The 13,950-nt window shown below is 55.3% G+C and overlaps 1 protein-coding gene across 2 annotated transcripts in view; it reads right to left on the bottom strand.

The window, feature by feature from the left end:
* Positions 1-13,950, bottom strand: part of ATP2A3 (ATPase sarcoplasmic/endoplasmic reticulum Ca2+ transporting 3) — a 54,006-nt gene that overhangs the window by 2,962 nt on the left and 37,094 nt on the right. Inside the window, exons 10-21 of one of the 2 annotated variants that reach the window (XM_040613826.1) lie at positions 11,878-11,980; positions 11,502-11,633; positions 9,098-9,223; positions 7,799-8,017; positions 6,987-7,322; positions 6,674-6,894; positions 5,762-5,964; positions 5,565-5,650; positions 4,826-4,959; positions 4,264-4,381; positions 3,498-3,615; positions 1,428-1,500 (exon numbers count right to left, since the gene is read on the bottom strand). In XM_040613826.1, coding sequence (XP_040469760.1) covers positions 1,428-1,500; positions 3,498-3,615; positions 4,264-4,381; positions 4,826-4,959; positions 5,565-5,650; positions 5,762-5,964; positions 6,674-6,894; positions 6,987-7,322; positions 7,799-8,017; positions 9,098-9,223; positions 11,502-11,633; positions 11,878-11,980 — 1,869 coding nt within the window. The remainder of the gene's footprint in view (positions 1-1,427; positions 1,501-3,497; positions 3,616-4,263; positions 4,382-4,825; positions 4,960-5,564; positions 5,651-5,761; positions 5,965-6,673; positions 6,895-6,986; positions 7,323-7,798; positions 8,018-9,097; positions 9,224-11,501; positions 11,634-11,877; positions 11,981-13,950) is intronic. The other variant, XM_040613835.1, reaches the window with a different exon arrangement.

Below are 13,950 nucleotides of genomic sequence, written 5' to 3'. Positions count from 1 at the left end.
CTGCCCACCACGGAGAGGACTTGGACCCACAGGGGACAGGTACCCAGTGGGTGCAGTCACCACCTTGCAGCCCCTGCAAAACCGCCCAGGGGCTGCCATCCCTACCGGGCTCAAGGACAAATAGCTGCACAAACACTTATCCACCACAAAGCACGCCAAGACAATTCTTGTGCATCAAAACTTCTGATTTTCAGTGATGATGCTGCTGTCGGGGCAGCTGTGGTGCTGTGTTGCAGAAAGCACCTGCTTCTTGACTCACCCCTGCTTTTACCACTGCATGGGCGGTAATGGTGAAGCCTGAGTCCCCCTGCTGCTTAACAGGCTAAAATCAAGTGAAAACACCATGGTGGCAACACATGGTGACACCTACGATGGGTTTGCTTCAAGGTGGTGAAGACGAGGAGGCCCAGGAAGGCAGGAGGAGAGCAGGGTGGCCATGGCAGCAGGCTGATGGCACACAAAGGTACATGAGCACCAGGGTTATCTCACTGTCCTGTCTGGATTTGGATATCTTTTGAGAACCACTCATCAAAGAGACTCCTGCAAGTTCTTGGCACAGATGCCTAGAAACCTTCCTCCTGCACGCCACGGGGCTCAGAAAGAACAATACACTTCACTGCACAGAGCATGGCAAATATTAAAAATACTAGGGCAAGAGGTCCTTGAGGGTGGTCAGCCCTCGTGAGCCTGCCAGCGTGTATCTGTGCAACAGACCCCTGAGAGGGCTCTGGAGAACATCTCCACGTTCCTGACCAGAATGCCTGCAGGTCACACCAAGCCCACCTAGTTCAGCTGTCCACGTTCGCCTGCTGGCTCACACTGCCACTGCCTCCCAAAGCTGAGACAGCAGAAGCCTCAGAGGGGCCAGAGGTGGATGAAGACAGCAATACATGCAGAACATGCAAGATGAGAGGCTGGAAGTGACCGGGTTGATGGGCAGAGGAATGTAAAGCACCAAGACCACAGTGAAAACTGGAGTCTCAGCTTTCTGCCACTTCAAGGACAAGGAAAACCCAGCATAATGGAAACACGACTTATCTAAATCTGATCAAAGGAGAAACTTTTTCATGCAAAACCTGACTCGGCAGAACTCACAGCTGTACATTACATCCCTCAACTGAACACCCTTGGCCATCCCTGAGAAGGTCCCACAGTGGAGACCAGCCCCAAGCATCGCCTGGCCAAAACCGCCACGTAAACAGCTGCTTCACAGGCTTCTTAGACCTTATTTTGAAGCAAAACACAGAGGCCAGCATGGGGAAAGAGATCCTGTGTGGGTACGGGGTCCTTGGGCTCTATTATCAGCTGGTTTTCCAAGCCACGTTCACCCAGACACGTTCCAAGCAGGTCCCCACCACACACGAGCAAGACTTTGGAGGACGCACAGGTGTATGGTATTTGGGGATGAGACGTGTAAGAAAGCCAACCCTTGCTCTGGAGTCCTGCAGGTTTTCAACTGGTGCTCCCCGCTCCATGTGTGTCTTACTGTTCTGAGAATGCCTGGTAAAAAAAAAAAAATAAAAAAAAAATCACAATACCACATCTACAAGTGGTTTTTTGAGGTTTTTTTGTACGCTTTTCAAAGCCCAGAGGAATTAGGAAGATGCAGGATTTCAATGATTTCTTTCAAATGTGATGATTTAAGCATGTCGTGACTAAACAGCTGCATGGGAAACCCTTGCTGGATGAGACACAGAGTGACCCATGAGCATCAGCAGCATCGTGACCGTGAGGATGCGGGCAGCTCAGAGGACCTGGTACGCTGGGAGCATGGCATGGGAGGAGGAAACACTCCAAGCTGGTATGATGGGACTCGGAAGGACCGTACACCTGCCAGAAACCCTGCTGGGCTTGCAGCTGTGCTGGCAGAGCCAAAGCAAAGCCCTTCCTCCAACAGTGCTGATTTTTTACAGAGAAATGCAAAGTGTGGGAGAAAACCAGACTCATCCCCAGATCGCAGATGGTGAAGTCGAGACCAAGGGCATGCATGGGATGGCAACAGCCAGGAATTAACCAGCTCTCCTACACCCTAGCCCAGTGCCACACCACAAAACTGTTGCTACAGGCTTGTAATCATATGATAAGGCAGACCTGGGTGATGCAAAGCACCCATCGGCCTGCTGAGAGATGCATCAATTAAATAAAAATAAGATGGGAACAGCTTCTCTCTGGTCTGTAAAAACAGCAGCCCCTGCGCCTCCGTTTCTCAGCAGAGGATCCTCTGAGCAATCGCTGTGGTTAGGCATCAGCTCGCCACAGAAAGGAAAGCTGACGTGAGCACCCCCAGCGTGCTGGGACCCGTTGATGCGGAGGGCAGCCAGTTGGCGATCGTTTCCTGCTTGCGATAATTTCCCACCCTGTATTTCCAGCTTTTTGCACGGTTCTACTCCTTGAGAAACCAACCAGAGCTGTTACAACACCCCAATTCCCCCCCTCCTGCCAGGGCTGGATGGGCTGCCTTCAGCCCTGAAAAGCAAGAGCGGCTTTGCACCATTTTCCTGGGTCATTGCTGAAGGGAAAAGAAGGGGGTTGCCGTGGTGCCAGTTGCCTAAAAAAAAAAATGGTTTGAGCAACGTGATGCGGTGGAAGGACACCCAGCCCCCACACTCAGCTTATTCATTTGTCCCCCAGAGCCACTACATCTTCCCCAGGCAGCGACAGCATCTCTCCTGCCCTTCTTCTCCCTGCTACCGTTGTCGGGGCAAGCACGCCCTAAAAAAATAAACCCTGTTTTCCCGGCGAGGGGCCAGCCCCGTGGCAGGCACAGCACCGCTCGGCAGCTCTCACCCCGCAGCCACTGCGGGGAAAACCTGCCCGCTTAACTCGGCACCGAGATGTCACCCACAGCACCATCTTTTGCAAGAAATGAAAGAGAAGATGATATCACCTTTTAGGAGGGCGGCCTAAATACATGCCGTGATTTACAGCGCCGAGCCCAGGAGCAGAGAGGAACCGCTGCCCCGGTGTCACGGGAGCTGCTTCTCCTCTGTGCGTGCCGTGGGCCACATCCTGAGGGGTGCTGGCCAAGGGCAACCCCATTAAAACCTGTTTATAAGGTGTTCAGCTCTCAGCTGATCTTACTGTAGAGGTAGAAAACACAAGATAAGGATGGACACAGATGGGGGGACAAAAAAAAGAGGAAGGATTCTGGTTAGAAACCGGTGTTTGATTCGTTCTGCTTGATAAGAGAAGGGATCCAGTTCCCAGAGGTTCAAGAGGAGCTGGATAAACACACGTGGCAGGTTTATCTGGCGCTCCAGCTCCTAGGGGAGTGTTTCCAGCAGATGTAAGTACCAATTGCTCTGGCAGGCATGGCACCCGGGGAGGAAGGGGGTAGGAGAAAAAAAGCCCCTTTTTCACAGCAAAGGTGGAGGAACATGCAGGTGCAGACACCACCTGAGCAGAGGAGGTGAGCGAGGTGTCCGTGAAGCCACCATGAGCCCCATGCAAAGCACCACGGAGCAAACACAACCCAGCGTGGTGCAGACCGTGCTCACCGTCCAGGTGGTTGCGGGAAAGGTACTTGAGTCCTTCGTCCAGCAGGATAACGGGCAGGGAGATCTTCATCACAACCACCCACTGCGGCCAGCTCAGGGGGGTCACCTGGAAGATGAGCTGCAAGGTGCAAAGGATTGGACGTGTCAGTAAGGAAGGTAGATGAGATTATTATTATTTCGGTTGTTTCAGCTTGTTGTATGGCACAGCTTGAAAGGGGGCCATCCCAGGTACAAGGAGGAAGGATCCAGACAGCCCGAAGAGCAGGATTTCTTCAAGGCCTGTCATGATCCCAAGGTGGCTCTTGGCCAACGTGAGTCAAAAATTATGTCTTTCACCTCTCCTGCAGATGGGGAAAGTGAGGCACAAGCTGGGACTGTATGTTCATGTGCTCACAGGCACTTAGCAGGGGACAAGGGACAATGTAACCTCCTGGGCACAGTGACACTCTTCATCTTAAGCACCCTTAGGCATCACCAGCCTTGGACTGCAAAAGGAGGTGATGCCTCCAAAAGTGGGTGACCCACCTTCTGGAGATGCACCTCTTTGCATCACCTGTAAGGAGAGCTTCTGACTTAGGTAAGGGCTCACTGGGGCAGGAGGACTCCCAAAGCCCCACGTTGGTTCAAGTCACAGGACTTGCTCCTGAGGACACGTGCTGGGGACAAACACCCCAGAAGCTTCCAGGCTCAAAGATTGCCCCAGGGATGCCCTCACCCACAGACGGAGCCCCCTGGGCTGCACCCGAAGGTGACAGAGGGCACTCACAGGCATGGGCTTGACGTAGAGGATGAGGAAGTGCAGAGCCATGGACATGACGATGGCCCCCAGCAGCCAGATGTTCAGCCATGGTGGCATCCGCAGCAGCGACTGGTTCTCAGAGACACTGCAAAAGTGAGGGGACTGTGTTAGCCCCATTACCTCCTGCTCCCCATGCCTACCCAAGCTGGGGGTCCCCACTTCTCTCCAAGGTGCAGGGCCGTACACTACAGCCCTTCCCTTCCAGGCTTGTTCAGCTTCAGGCTTTGCTGAAAATTGGATCTGGACACCATCCCAATGCAACCAGCCATGCATGGATCAGGACAGGTCATTAATAGGGCCAAACCATCAGCAGGTGCAGATCCAGTCCTTCCTCCACCACTATCGACAGCAACACGCTGGCTTGGAGGAGTTTATTTATGGCAAAACCCAGTGGTCCCCTGTCGAGAAGGCTTCAAAGGGCTCTGCTGAGTCCAAGCAAAGCCCTCAGCCCACCACCAGATGCTCAAAGAGACCCTACACAGAACTGGTCACGCACCGAGCATTCCGAAGAGCCCTGCGGCCACCCTACCTGTTCAGCGCATTGCACATTTCGATCGTCACCAGCACAGACAGAGCCATCGTGGTCGGGTATCGGGACTCAAAGATCTCACAGTTGATTCCCTCAAAGATGGGGTTGTCCTCAGTGCACCTCATGAAGTTCCGCTGTCGGCACAGGAAAGCGTTGGTAAATACACGGCAGAGCAGCAGCGTAGGAAAGGTGGGAAAGAGGAGGAAGAGGTCAAGTGGTTGGGGCGCACATGATGAACCTTGATTATTAGGGCTGCTGTTAAATATCCCACAGTTCAGAGCAACTGATAAAATGAAGGTGACCCAGCTTCTGCTGGGGTTGGGGCTTCAGGGCTATGGCTGGATAGTGGCTCAGAGGTTTTCACGTGCAGTTAGTAAGGTGTTTGAGCAGACACACATCTCCATCAAAAATACATCTTCCATTGCACGTGACATCGGGGCACCTGCTTTCCCACCACCTCGTTCAGACCTACGGTAATGTAAAAATCAACGCCTTTCAATGTGGGATCAGGTAAAGGAGCTACTTTCAGCTTCTTTGAATCGTTTTCCCCACTAGCAGAATCAAGGCTGGACACATGAGCCTGAGGGAGAAAATTAGCTTTTAAGTTACCCTCTTCTCCACCAGGAATGCGGGAACACCACAACAACCACAGAAGGCAGGCAGAGGAAAGACCCCAATGCCTGCATCCACGCCCTCACCCACCCGCTCAACACATCCACCCGTTCCCCTTCCAACTCACCAGCTGATGGAAGGAGACCTGCGGTCCCTCAGCGTCGTACAGGAACCACCAGGTCGCTGCGCCCACCGTGGCCAGGCCCACGTACACTGCAGCCGAGAGAAACACCCTTACCCCCAGCACCCAGCAAAGGCCCCCCCACCCCATGGCACCCCGTGCCCCTCCTCGCCCCCTGCCCACTGGCACCCATGGGGGCTCACCTCCGACGGCCAGGTAGCGGAAGAAGAGCCAGCCACTGATGAGGGGCTCCTTGGGGTTGCGGGGCAGCTTGTCCATGATGTCCAGGTCAGGGGGATTGAAGCCCAGTGCGGTGGCCGGCAGCCCGTCCGTCACCAGATTCACCCACAGCAGCTGCACAGGAATGAGGGCCTCGGGCAAGCCCAGGATGGCGGTCAGGAAGATGCTGTGGGGGAAAAATAAAAGAGATGCTAAATTAGACGAGCTCCAGGTAGCCAGAGGAAGCGGCTGTGACGTGCAAGGGGAGAGCAGACAGGCACCCTGGGTCCAAATACCCAAACTGAACATTCACCCAAAGTCCTTCAGATGAACCCACAGCCCCTGAGTCAGGAACCTGAAGTCCAGGACTGAATTTTGCACCTAAGATATGTTCCTGTTGCTATTCAAATCTGCTTTGCAGTCAAAACCCAACCACTGCCACGCGCATTCCTGTTCCTGGCACAAACAGCCCTGCTGAAACGCCAGGGCAAAGGATGCCCAAGGGATCCCAAGGCTTTGGTGAGGACGGCGCTGATTTACGGGGAGGGATGGGACAGGGAGAGCCACCCAGGACCTGATGCAGAGTGCATCAACCCAGTGATGACAGCCTGTGCACAAATATCTGCACCTGTCTTACACGCTGGCATGGGCTTAAACAGGCAATGTGTAACAGAACAGTTCCTGGGGGGTGGCACGACTGTGAAACTACAAAAGAAAAATCCCCCTGCCCTTGGGGAACAGGACACGGCATCGTTTGGTACCCACGGTTACAATTCTGGGCTCCGCATGCTGCCAGGGGTAGGGGACACAGACAGCGCTGCAGGTCACCCGCCCCAGGGGAGGTGTCCCCACCACTGCTCCCCCCAGCGTGGTGCTCAGCGCAGGGGGGCTCTCACCAAACGACCTCCCCGACATTGGAGGAGATGAGATAGCGGATGAACTGCTTCATGTTGTTGTAAATGGCCCTGCCCTCCTCGACAGCCGACACGATGGTGGAGAAGTTGTCGTCAGAGAGCACCATCTCGGCGGCCGACTTGGCGACGGCCGTGCCTGAGCCCATGGCGATGCCGATCTCTGCTTTCTTCAGGGCCGGGGCATCGTTCACGCCGTCACCCGTCTGCACAAAGCCACGATTAACAGGGTGAGAGGGCCAGGACCAGGTGGAGAGGAGGGGCCCAGGGGGTGGTGGGGTGTCCCCAAGGGACTCACCATGGCGGTGATTTCGTGGAAGGACTGGAGGTACTCGACAATGCGGGACTTGTGCGCCGGCTCCACGCGGGCGAAGCATCGTGCGTCACGGCACGCCTGCCGCTGCGCCTCGGGGGGCAGCTCGTCAAACTCCCGGCCAGTGTAGGCTTTGCCAGTCACGTCCTCGGTCTCTGAGAAGATGCTGATCCTGCGGCAGATGGCCACTGCCGTGCCCTTGTTGTCGCCCGTGATCATGATGACGCGGATGCCAGCCTTGCGGCACATCTCAATGGAGGAGGTGACCTCTTTGCGGGGAGGGTCCAGCATCCCCACACAGCCCACGAAGGTCAGGTTGTTCTGGGAACACACACAACAACAACCCCAGACCCATATTAATCCCTGGGGATGCAGCCACTTCCCACCACGACACCACCCTGGGCACAGGGATTTCCCTGGGAGGAAACTTGCAGGGGGGTTCCTACCAAGAGCCTCATGGGTGCACCCTATAGCCCCAGTGCAATGGGATGCTCCCATCCCTCTGCTGCTCCTCACACCTTTTTGCTTCACTCCCCTCCTCCCCAGCCCTCTTGGTGGTCCCCAGGCAGTGGTCTCAGCAGGCACCCCACGGGGACGGATGCTCGGTGGGACAGGGTTGTTGGCCTTGGGACCATGCAGCTTTGCACCAGGGGTTGCAGAGCAAGAGCTGAGCCATTGTGCTGCCCGCTACCCCACAGGGAAACCAGAGAGAAAATACCACTGGGGCAGCTGGGAGTGGGTGGGAAAACTTTGGGAATAAGGAAAAAAGCTCCTGGAGAAAGCCCCCGGCGCTGTACCTCGTAGTGGATGAAGGCAGCGGAGTCATGCAGCTGCATGGTCTCCCTGCGGACAGGCGTGTCGTGGGTGGCCAGGGCCAGGCAGCGCAGTGTGTCGATGCCCATGCCCCAGTCCCGGATCCTGCTCAGGATCTTCTCCCGCACCGGGGCCGTCAGCGGGACCTTGGCAGTGCCCACACGGACGTGGGTGCAGCGCTCGATCACGCTTTCCGGTGCGCCCTGGGGAGTAGCGGCAGGCTTAGGGGCTGGAATGAACCTGGAGGCTGAGCATCTCTTGCCAGCACCGAAGGAAGTGCCAGAGGGAGGGAATGCACCAAGTTTGGGCAAAGGAGAAGGAAAACTCCCCAAATCTCCAGCCCGCACATCCCGGCACGGCGGCTCAGCGCGCTAGATGGCAGCCTCTGACCGAGTGCACAGGACCACGGCCGGCAAACCCACGTCTGGTCACCAGACAGCAGGATCTGCTCTGCGGGGGATCCACCTGACTCCTACAAAACCTACGCGCCTGCCCGAGATACTCCCACAGCACAGACCCCTCTCAGCCCTGGAGGGAATTAGGGCTGGAAATCTCTGCTGAAAACACAGGCTCCCTGCGGGATGCTCAGCGGATACTTGTGCTGCCTCTGTGATTCAGGAAAACATGTCCTTTAGCATCACAGCATCTCACCCCATCCCTGCTGACCTTACAAAGGACATCCACTGCGCTTTTTAATGTAAAACTTGCAATCCTTCTATTGCTCTTCTTAAAAAGCTCGCCCAGGACAGCCAGAGCCACAGATGCGGTGGCCCCGGCAGGTCCTGACCTGACTTGCAGGACAGAGTTCACCCACCCGGTGGGAACAACAATATACACATCTCAGATTCAGCTGGGGGAAACTCCTGCCACATCTCTTCTCCTGGGAAGAAAATGCCCTTTAAAACACGATTTTATTTCTGGTTACAGTGGAAAGCTGGGCATCGCCCTTTGGGCATTGCTGGAGGGTCCCAGCCTTTTTAATAAAGGCAAGTGGCCAAGTTTTGCACAGAGGTAACTCTCGCCTGGCCCCAGCACCAGCACACTCAGTGCCTTTTCCTCCCTCTAAACCATTTCACCTCCTTTTTTTTTTTCTCCCTATCACTACTGCAGACTCACCTCCTCCCTGACCACAGCAGTCTACCTGCTGGCTCCTGGACCCCTGCACCGCTAAGGGAGAAGACAAACTGCAAAGCATCACTGCCTGCTGTGCTAAGGGCCAAATCCTGCTGGGGTGTGCAAGAGGAAGGAGGGTCCTGCAGGGTGCTGAGGACCTTCTCCCCTACCTTGACGAACATCTTACTGCCGGTAGAGTTGTGGCCAGGGCTGGTGGGCGTGCAGTATACCGACATGGACTTGCGGTCACGGGAGAACTCCAGGGTGCACTCCTTCTTCATCAGCTGCTTGATCACCTGCGGGGACAGCACAGGTCTGAGCTGGGACACGACAGGGACACAGCAGCTGGGGCTCTCCGCCTTGGCTAACAACCCTGCTGAGCCGGCACGGCACCAGTGATGGGGGGAGAAAGACAACCCCAGGAGCCAGGAGGGATAGGACAGTGCAAAAAGCAGAAGGAGCATTCCCAGTGCAATTTGCGGGGAGAAATTTTACCCCTCCAACTACATCATTGCTGCTCAGCAATGCTCAGTCATTTTATTGACCCCACATGAGATGCCAAAATGCTGCTGTAGCCTAAGCTAAAGCCCTGTTTGCCAGAGAGGCAGGGGAGACTCCCCCACACCAGGCTCCAGCTGCACTGCAGGAGGGGGAACTGCATCCCACTCATGAGAGCTGAGGGGTTCACCCTGATCCTGCACCCGCAGGGGTCACTGGGAGTGGCAGCACCAGCATCACCTGAGGCTGAATTGGTTCCCATCAAATTAACCACCCCTGCAGCTGAGACTCTAATTAGGCTCATTTCAGGACATGCTAATTACCCTGAGGACTGCCAGCTAAGCAGTAACAATCATTTACCCTAACGGTACCTGCAAGTTTGCAGGGCAAAGACAGAGCAGGGGCTGCCCCAGTGCATGGCCCCACAGGCACAGGCAGCACCCACAGACAGGCTCCTGCACCTCAGCACCCCCACCCCCCCCCACAAACCAGCCTCGACTATTGCTATTAGTTAATTACTGAAGGAGCCAAATGCCCAGCAAGATAGCAGCCGGTCCTCTTCAAACCAACCCCCTCTCCCGCATCCGCATCAGCACCATGGCTGCTGAGCCTGGCTCTGGGGAGGACACGTCTTGTCCCCAAAAAGCCATTTCATCAGCCGGGCATCTGGGGCTGACCCAAAATATTCACGAGAGAGGGCAGGGGGGACGCTGATGCCAGCCTTGCTCTGCATGGCTCAACCGTGTATTCGATGACTATTTTTTGTTGCCAGGCAGGGGTTGCTCGTGACAGGGACACGAGCAGCTTTTTGCACAGGACTTTCACAGCAACTTAAATCTAAATAAATCAGTGAAGGGCACAACGGGAAAAACGCCACAACTCCTTTTGGGGTAAAAACCTTGCAAATCCAATGTTAAAAGGATGCTCTTACTGCAGCAAAACTGCGAGCGGACGCTGGGGAACTGGAGAGATGTGCAAAGGGGATTTGCCCACGCGGGCAGTGACTGTGGATGTGCCAGGCGAACACCAAGCGGCTCCTGAAGGCCAAACCCAGCGCAGGGTGCAGCGGCCACACGCAGGCAGGCAGCTTTGGGGGCACAAAAGTGGTGCTGTCCCCACTGGGCACTGCATGCGGTCAGGACACCTGGGAGCAGCCAGCCGCTGTGGAAACCCCAAAATCCCACCAGAGATTTTCAAAGCATAGAGCCACCGGGAGCAAGTTAAGAAGCAGTAAAGAAACACTGCCAGAAAACTCCCAGGAAGGGGTTTTTGTCCCTGCCCAAACACAAGAGTAAGGAGAGAAGCAGCAGCAGCTGACCCCGATGGCAGCGCAGTGATGGGCACGTGGAACGAAGCCGCTGCCAGGATGATACATGGCTGGGAAATTCCATCTCCCTTATCAGAAAGGAGTCTGGGGATTTATTGTCACCTGCTCAGAGCTATCTGGGGAAGAAACACCAGAACAGAGAGCCCTTCCTTCGAGCCGGCAAAGACACCGTAAGATCTAACAGCATGATACCAAAGCCAAGTAAACCCAGAGATGAAATAAAGCCTATTTTCACCAGCAGGACAGGGAGACACTGGAGAGCTGGAGCAGGGGAATAGCCAGCATGGGATGTTTTCACATCAAACCCTGATGTTTCCGAAGCGTAATCCCTAGGGAACAGGGTTTGGCTCACGCTATGGAGGGTGGCTGCTCAGTGCAAACCGGGCACCCGGAGATTTGCTGCGGAGCAACAAAACTCCAAACCTCCGCATCTGCAGCCAGGGCTCTGGCCATCACCAGGGGGTCTCTGGCCATCACCAGGGGGTCTCTGCTGACTGAGCAAGGACTGGGCCGAGTTTGAGCCACAGGGCTCCCCCTCTCCAAAGCTCCACACAGAGCTGGGTCAGTCCCACGGGCTCTGCATCAGCCCCCCAGGGCCACTGGGCTACCTGCTCCTAAACAGCCCAGCCCCCCGCAAGCCAGGAAATTGCATCCTTGCAGCAGATCCGTCCCTTAGATAGCTGTGAGTGGTTATTGCTCAAGTAACAGTTGTCCCCAAACCCTCCTCTCCCTCCCGTCCCCCAGCTCACCGAATTGCAGGCATTGGCTCGCTCCACCTTGGAGAGTTTGCTGATGTCAGTGTTGAAGACGTTCATCTTCTCCACTAGGCACGTGAGGGCCGTTTCGGTGGCTTCCCCCACCTTCTCGTAGACTTTTTTAGACTAGAGGGCAAAAGAGGAAAAAAAAAAAAGGAGCTTAAACTTTAGAGCACGTCCTCTACCTGCTGCTCTGACCAAGGATGCTGTCACCCACTGCACCATCCCAGGGCTCCCAGAGCATCACCTTGGCATGAGTTAAGCCAGGGAAGTGGATCCCAAGGGCAAAACCTCCGTTGGCTTTGCCCCAAAACACGGGGAAGAGCATCGCCGGTCCCCCACCCCACCCCACCCCTGGTGCCCCCCGCACCTCGTTGTAGTCCAGCGAGGAGTCGTTGCAGAGCGCACAGATAGTGGCCAGCTCCACCAGCCCGTCGTACTGCCCGCACTGCACCGGCTGCTCGTCCTTCAGGCTGCGGGAGAAAACAACCCCCAAACGCTTACACCAGCTGACACGTTCAGATAATACATAGCTTCTCCTATATATACCGTGTAAAATTTTCGGAAAAGAGAGAGAAAGAGCCCAGTTAAAGCCCAGGCTGGGCAATAAACGTTTGGGTCCACTTTCTGTGCTTTACGAAATGGGGCAGGGATAAGCTGCAAATAAAATAGCACAGGAGGCAAATCAACTCCGGAACTGGCCCAGAATAAAGGGGGCTGCAGAGGAGCTCAAAAAAGCATTGGACCTGAAAGCAGAGGCTGCCAAAAGGCTGCTGCTGAAGATGATGATGGACCAGAAGAGGGGCAAAGAAATCTAAGTTAATGTCCGTTCCCTCGGGGGTTTCCAGTTGCTGGGGATCCAGAGGTGCTACAGAACCAGCAGCATGTCCCTTCTCCTCCCTGTGATGCTGCTTTGTGCTCCGGCGAGCCCTATGGCACCCAAGGGAGCGTTTAAGAGCACAGACAAATGCAACAACTGCATTTCTGTGGCTGTTTCCACACTGCGAACTGTGGCCTTTGCTTCCTCATCAGCAGCTCTTTGCTATGTCAGGGAGCAGCCCTGGACACACCAGGCAAGCTGGATGCTGCTTCTCACTCAGTGGCAAAAACGGCAGCAGTGGTTTTCAGGGGAAATCAAAAATCATTCTGGTTCCAGGAGAGGTAACTGCAGGTTAGAGCTGTATAAACCCAGCCGGTCATCTGCTTGCTGGAAAAATAATTTGTCAGGCATTTATTAGGATCAGTTTATTCCACTGCTGGTTCCCAATGGAAAGAACATTTTGGAGCCCTTGTTACAGCTCGGGAGCGGAAAACAAGGAGCAGCCAAGAAAATCTGAAAAATCTGTTTGCTGAGGGACAAGGAGCGGCGCTGGGCTGAGAGCAGGCAGGGAGAGCTGCTGCCCCCTGCCCTGAGGATGCTGCCCAGCCCCGGGCACACTGGCAGGGGGCAGGCAGAGGGTAGAGCAGGGAGCATGAAGACACACCGGGCTGTGGTTTGATGTTTGAGAAGGTGGAAATACCAGGGGGTGGCTTTTGCCGTGTGTGATCCCCTGGATATTGCTGGGAGGGGATGGGGAGATACATGCCTGTCACCAGCCGTCCCCGCGCAGAGCTGGGCGAGACCCACGTGCTGGGAAAAGCATCAGCAAAGGCGCTGGGTGCTGCACAGGGATGGGGGCAAACCCAAGGTCAAGCATGTCATATCCCCCCCGCCCCAAGGCCAGGCTACAGCAGCATAAGCATTTCAGTGCCACCAGCCCTGGGAGGATGGAGGGGCTTCTCTCCTGGACACCTAAGCGAGCTTTCCCCTCCCCCTCGACGTGCAACAAAAGCACAGGGCTGAAGCAAAACTCAAAAGCACCACAAATTGTTGCAGAGCAGTGCAGAGCCACCCTGCAGGCAGTCCCCAGAGGGGGGACACTGAGATTCAGGGGTTAGCAGACATGAGTCCAGCCCCTCGGTCCTCCTCATTTAATTGAAATGCACTGATTGATATTAGCTTATGACCTGGCTCACTTGTTAATGGAGATTCTTAGCCGAGGATCAAATTGGCTCTATAAATATTCATGAAATTAAGTCTGAGGCTGGGATGAATTATAGTTGCTCCACAGATGAGCAGAAAGGACCACGGTGAAGAACGTGCCTGGGATCACACAGCAAAGCGAAGGGGAGCAGAGAGTGCTCCAACCACTGGCTGAGCTTCCCATCTTCCTTCTTCCCAGACTCTCCTCGCACTGGGGAGCATCACCTCCTTTCAAAGGAGGAGGAACAAACAAACACAGCAGCAGAAAACCCCACGTGTGTAGTAACACACAACAGGGAAAAGCCCCCGACTCCCACTCCCCCTCCTCAGCTGCAGCTCAGCAAAGCCCACCTCTCCCCCGAACACATCCTGACACCAGCAGGATCGTGCCCCAGGCACAGCAGCCATCCCGGCCATCCC

Source organism: Falco naumanni, chromosome 1 (assembly GCF_017639655.2).
Source record: "Falco naumanni isolate bFalNau1 chromosome 1, bFalNau1.pat, whole genome shotgun sequence".
Lineage (NCBI taxonomy): Eukaryota > Metazoa > Chordata > Aves > Falconiformes > Falconidae > Falco > Falco naumanni.
This window is presented reverse-complemented; position numbering and strand designations above follow the sequence as displayed.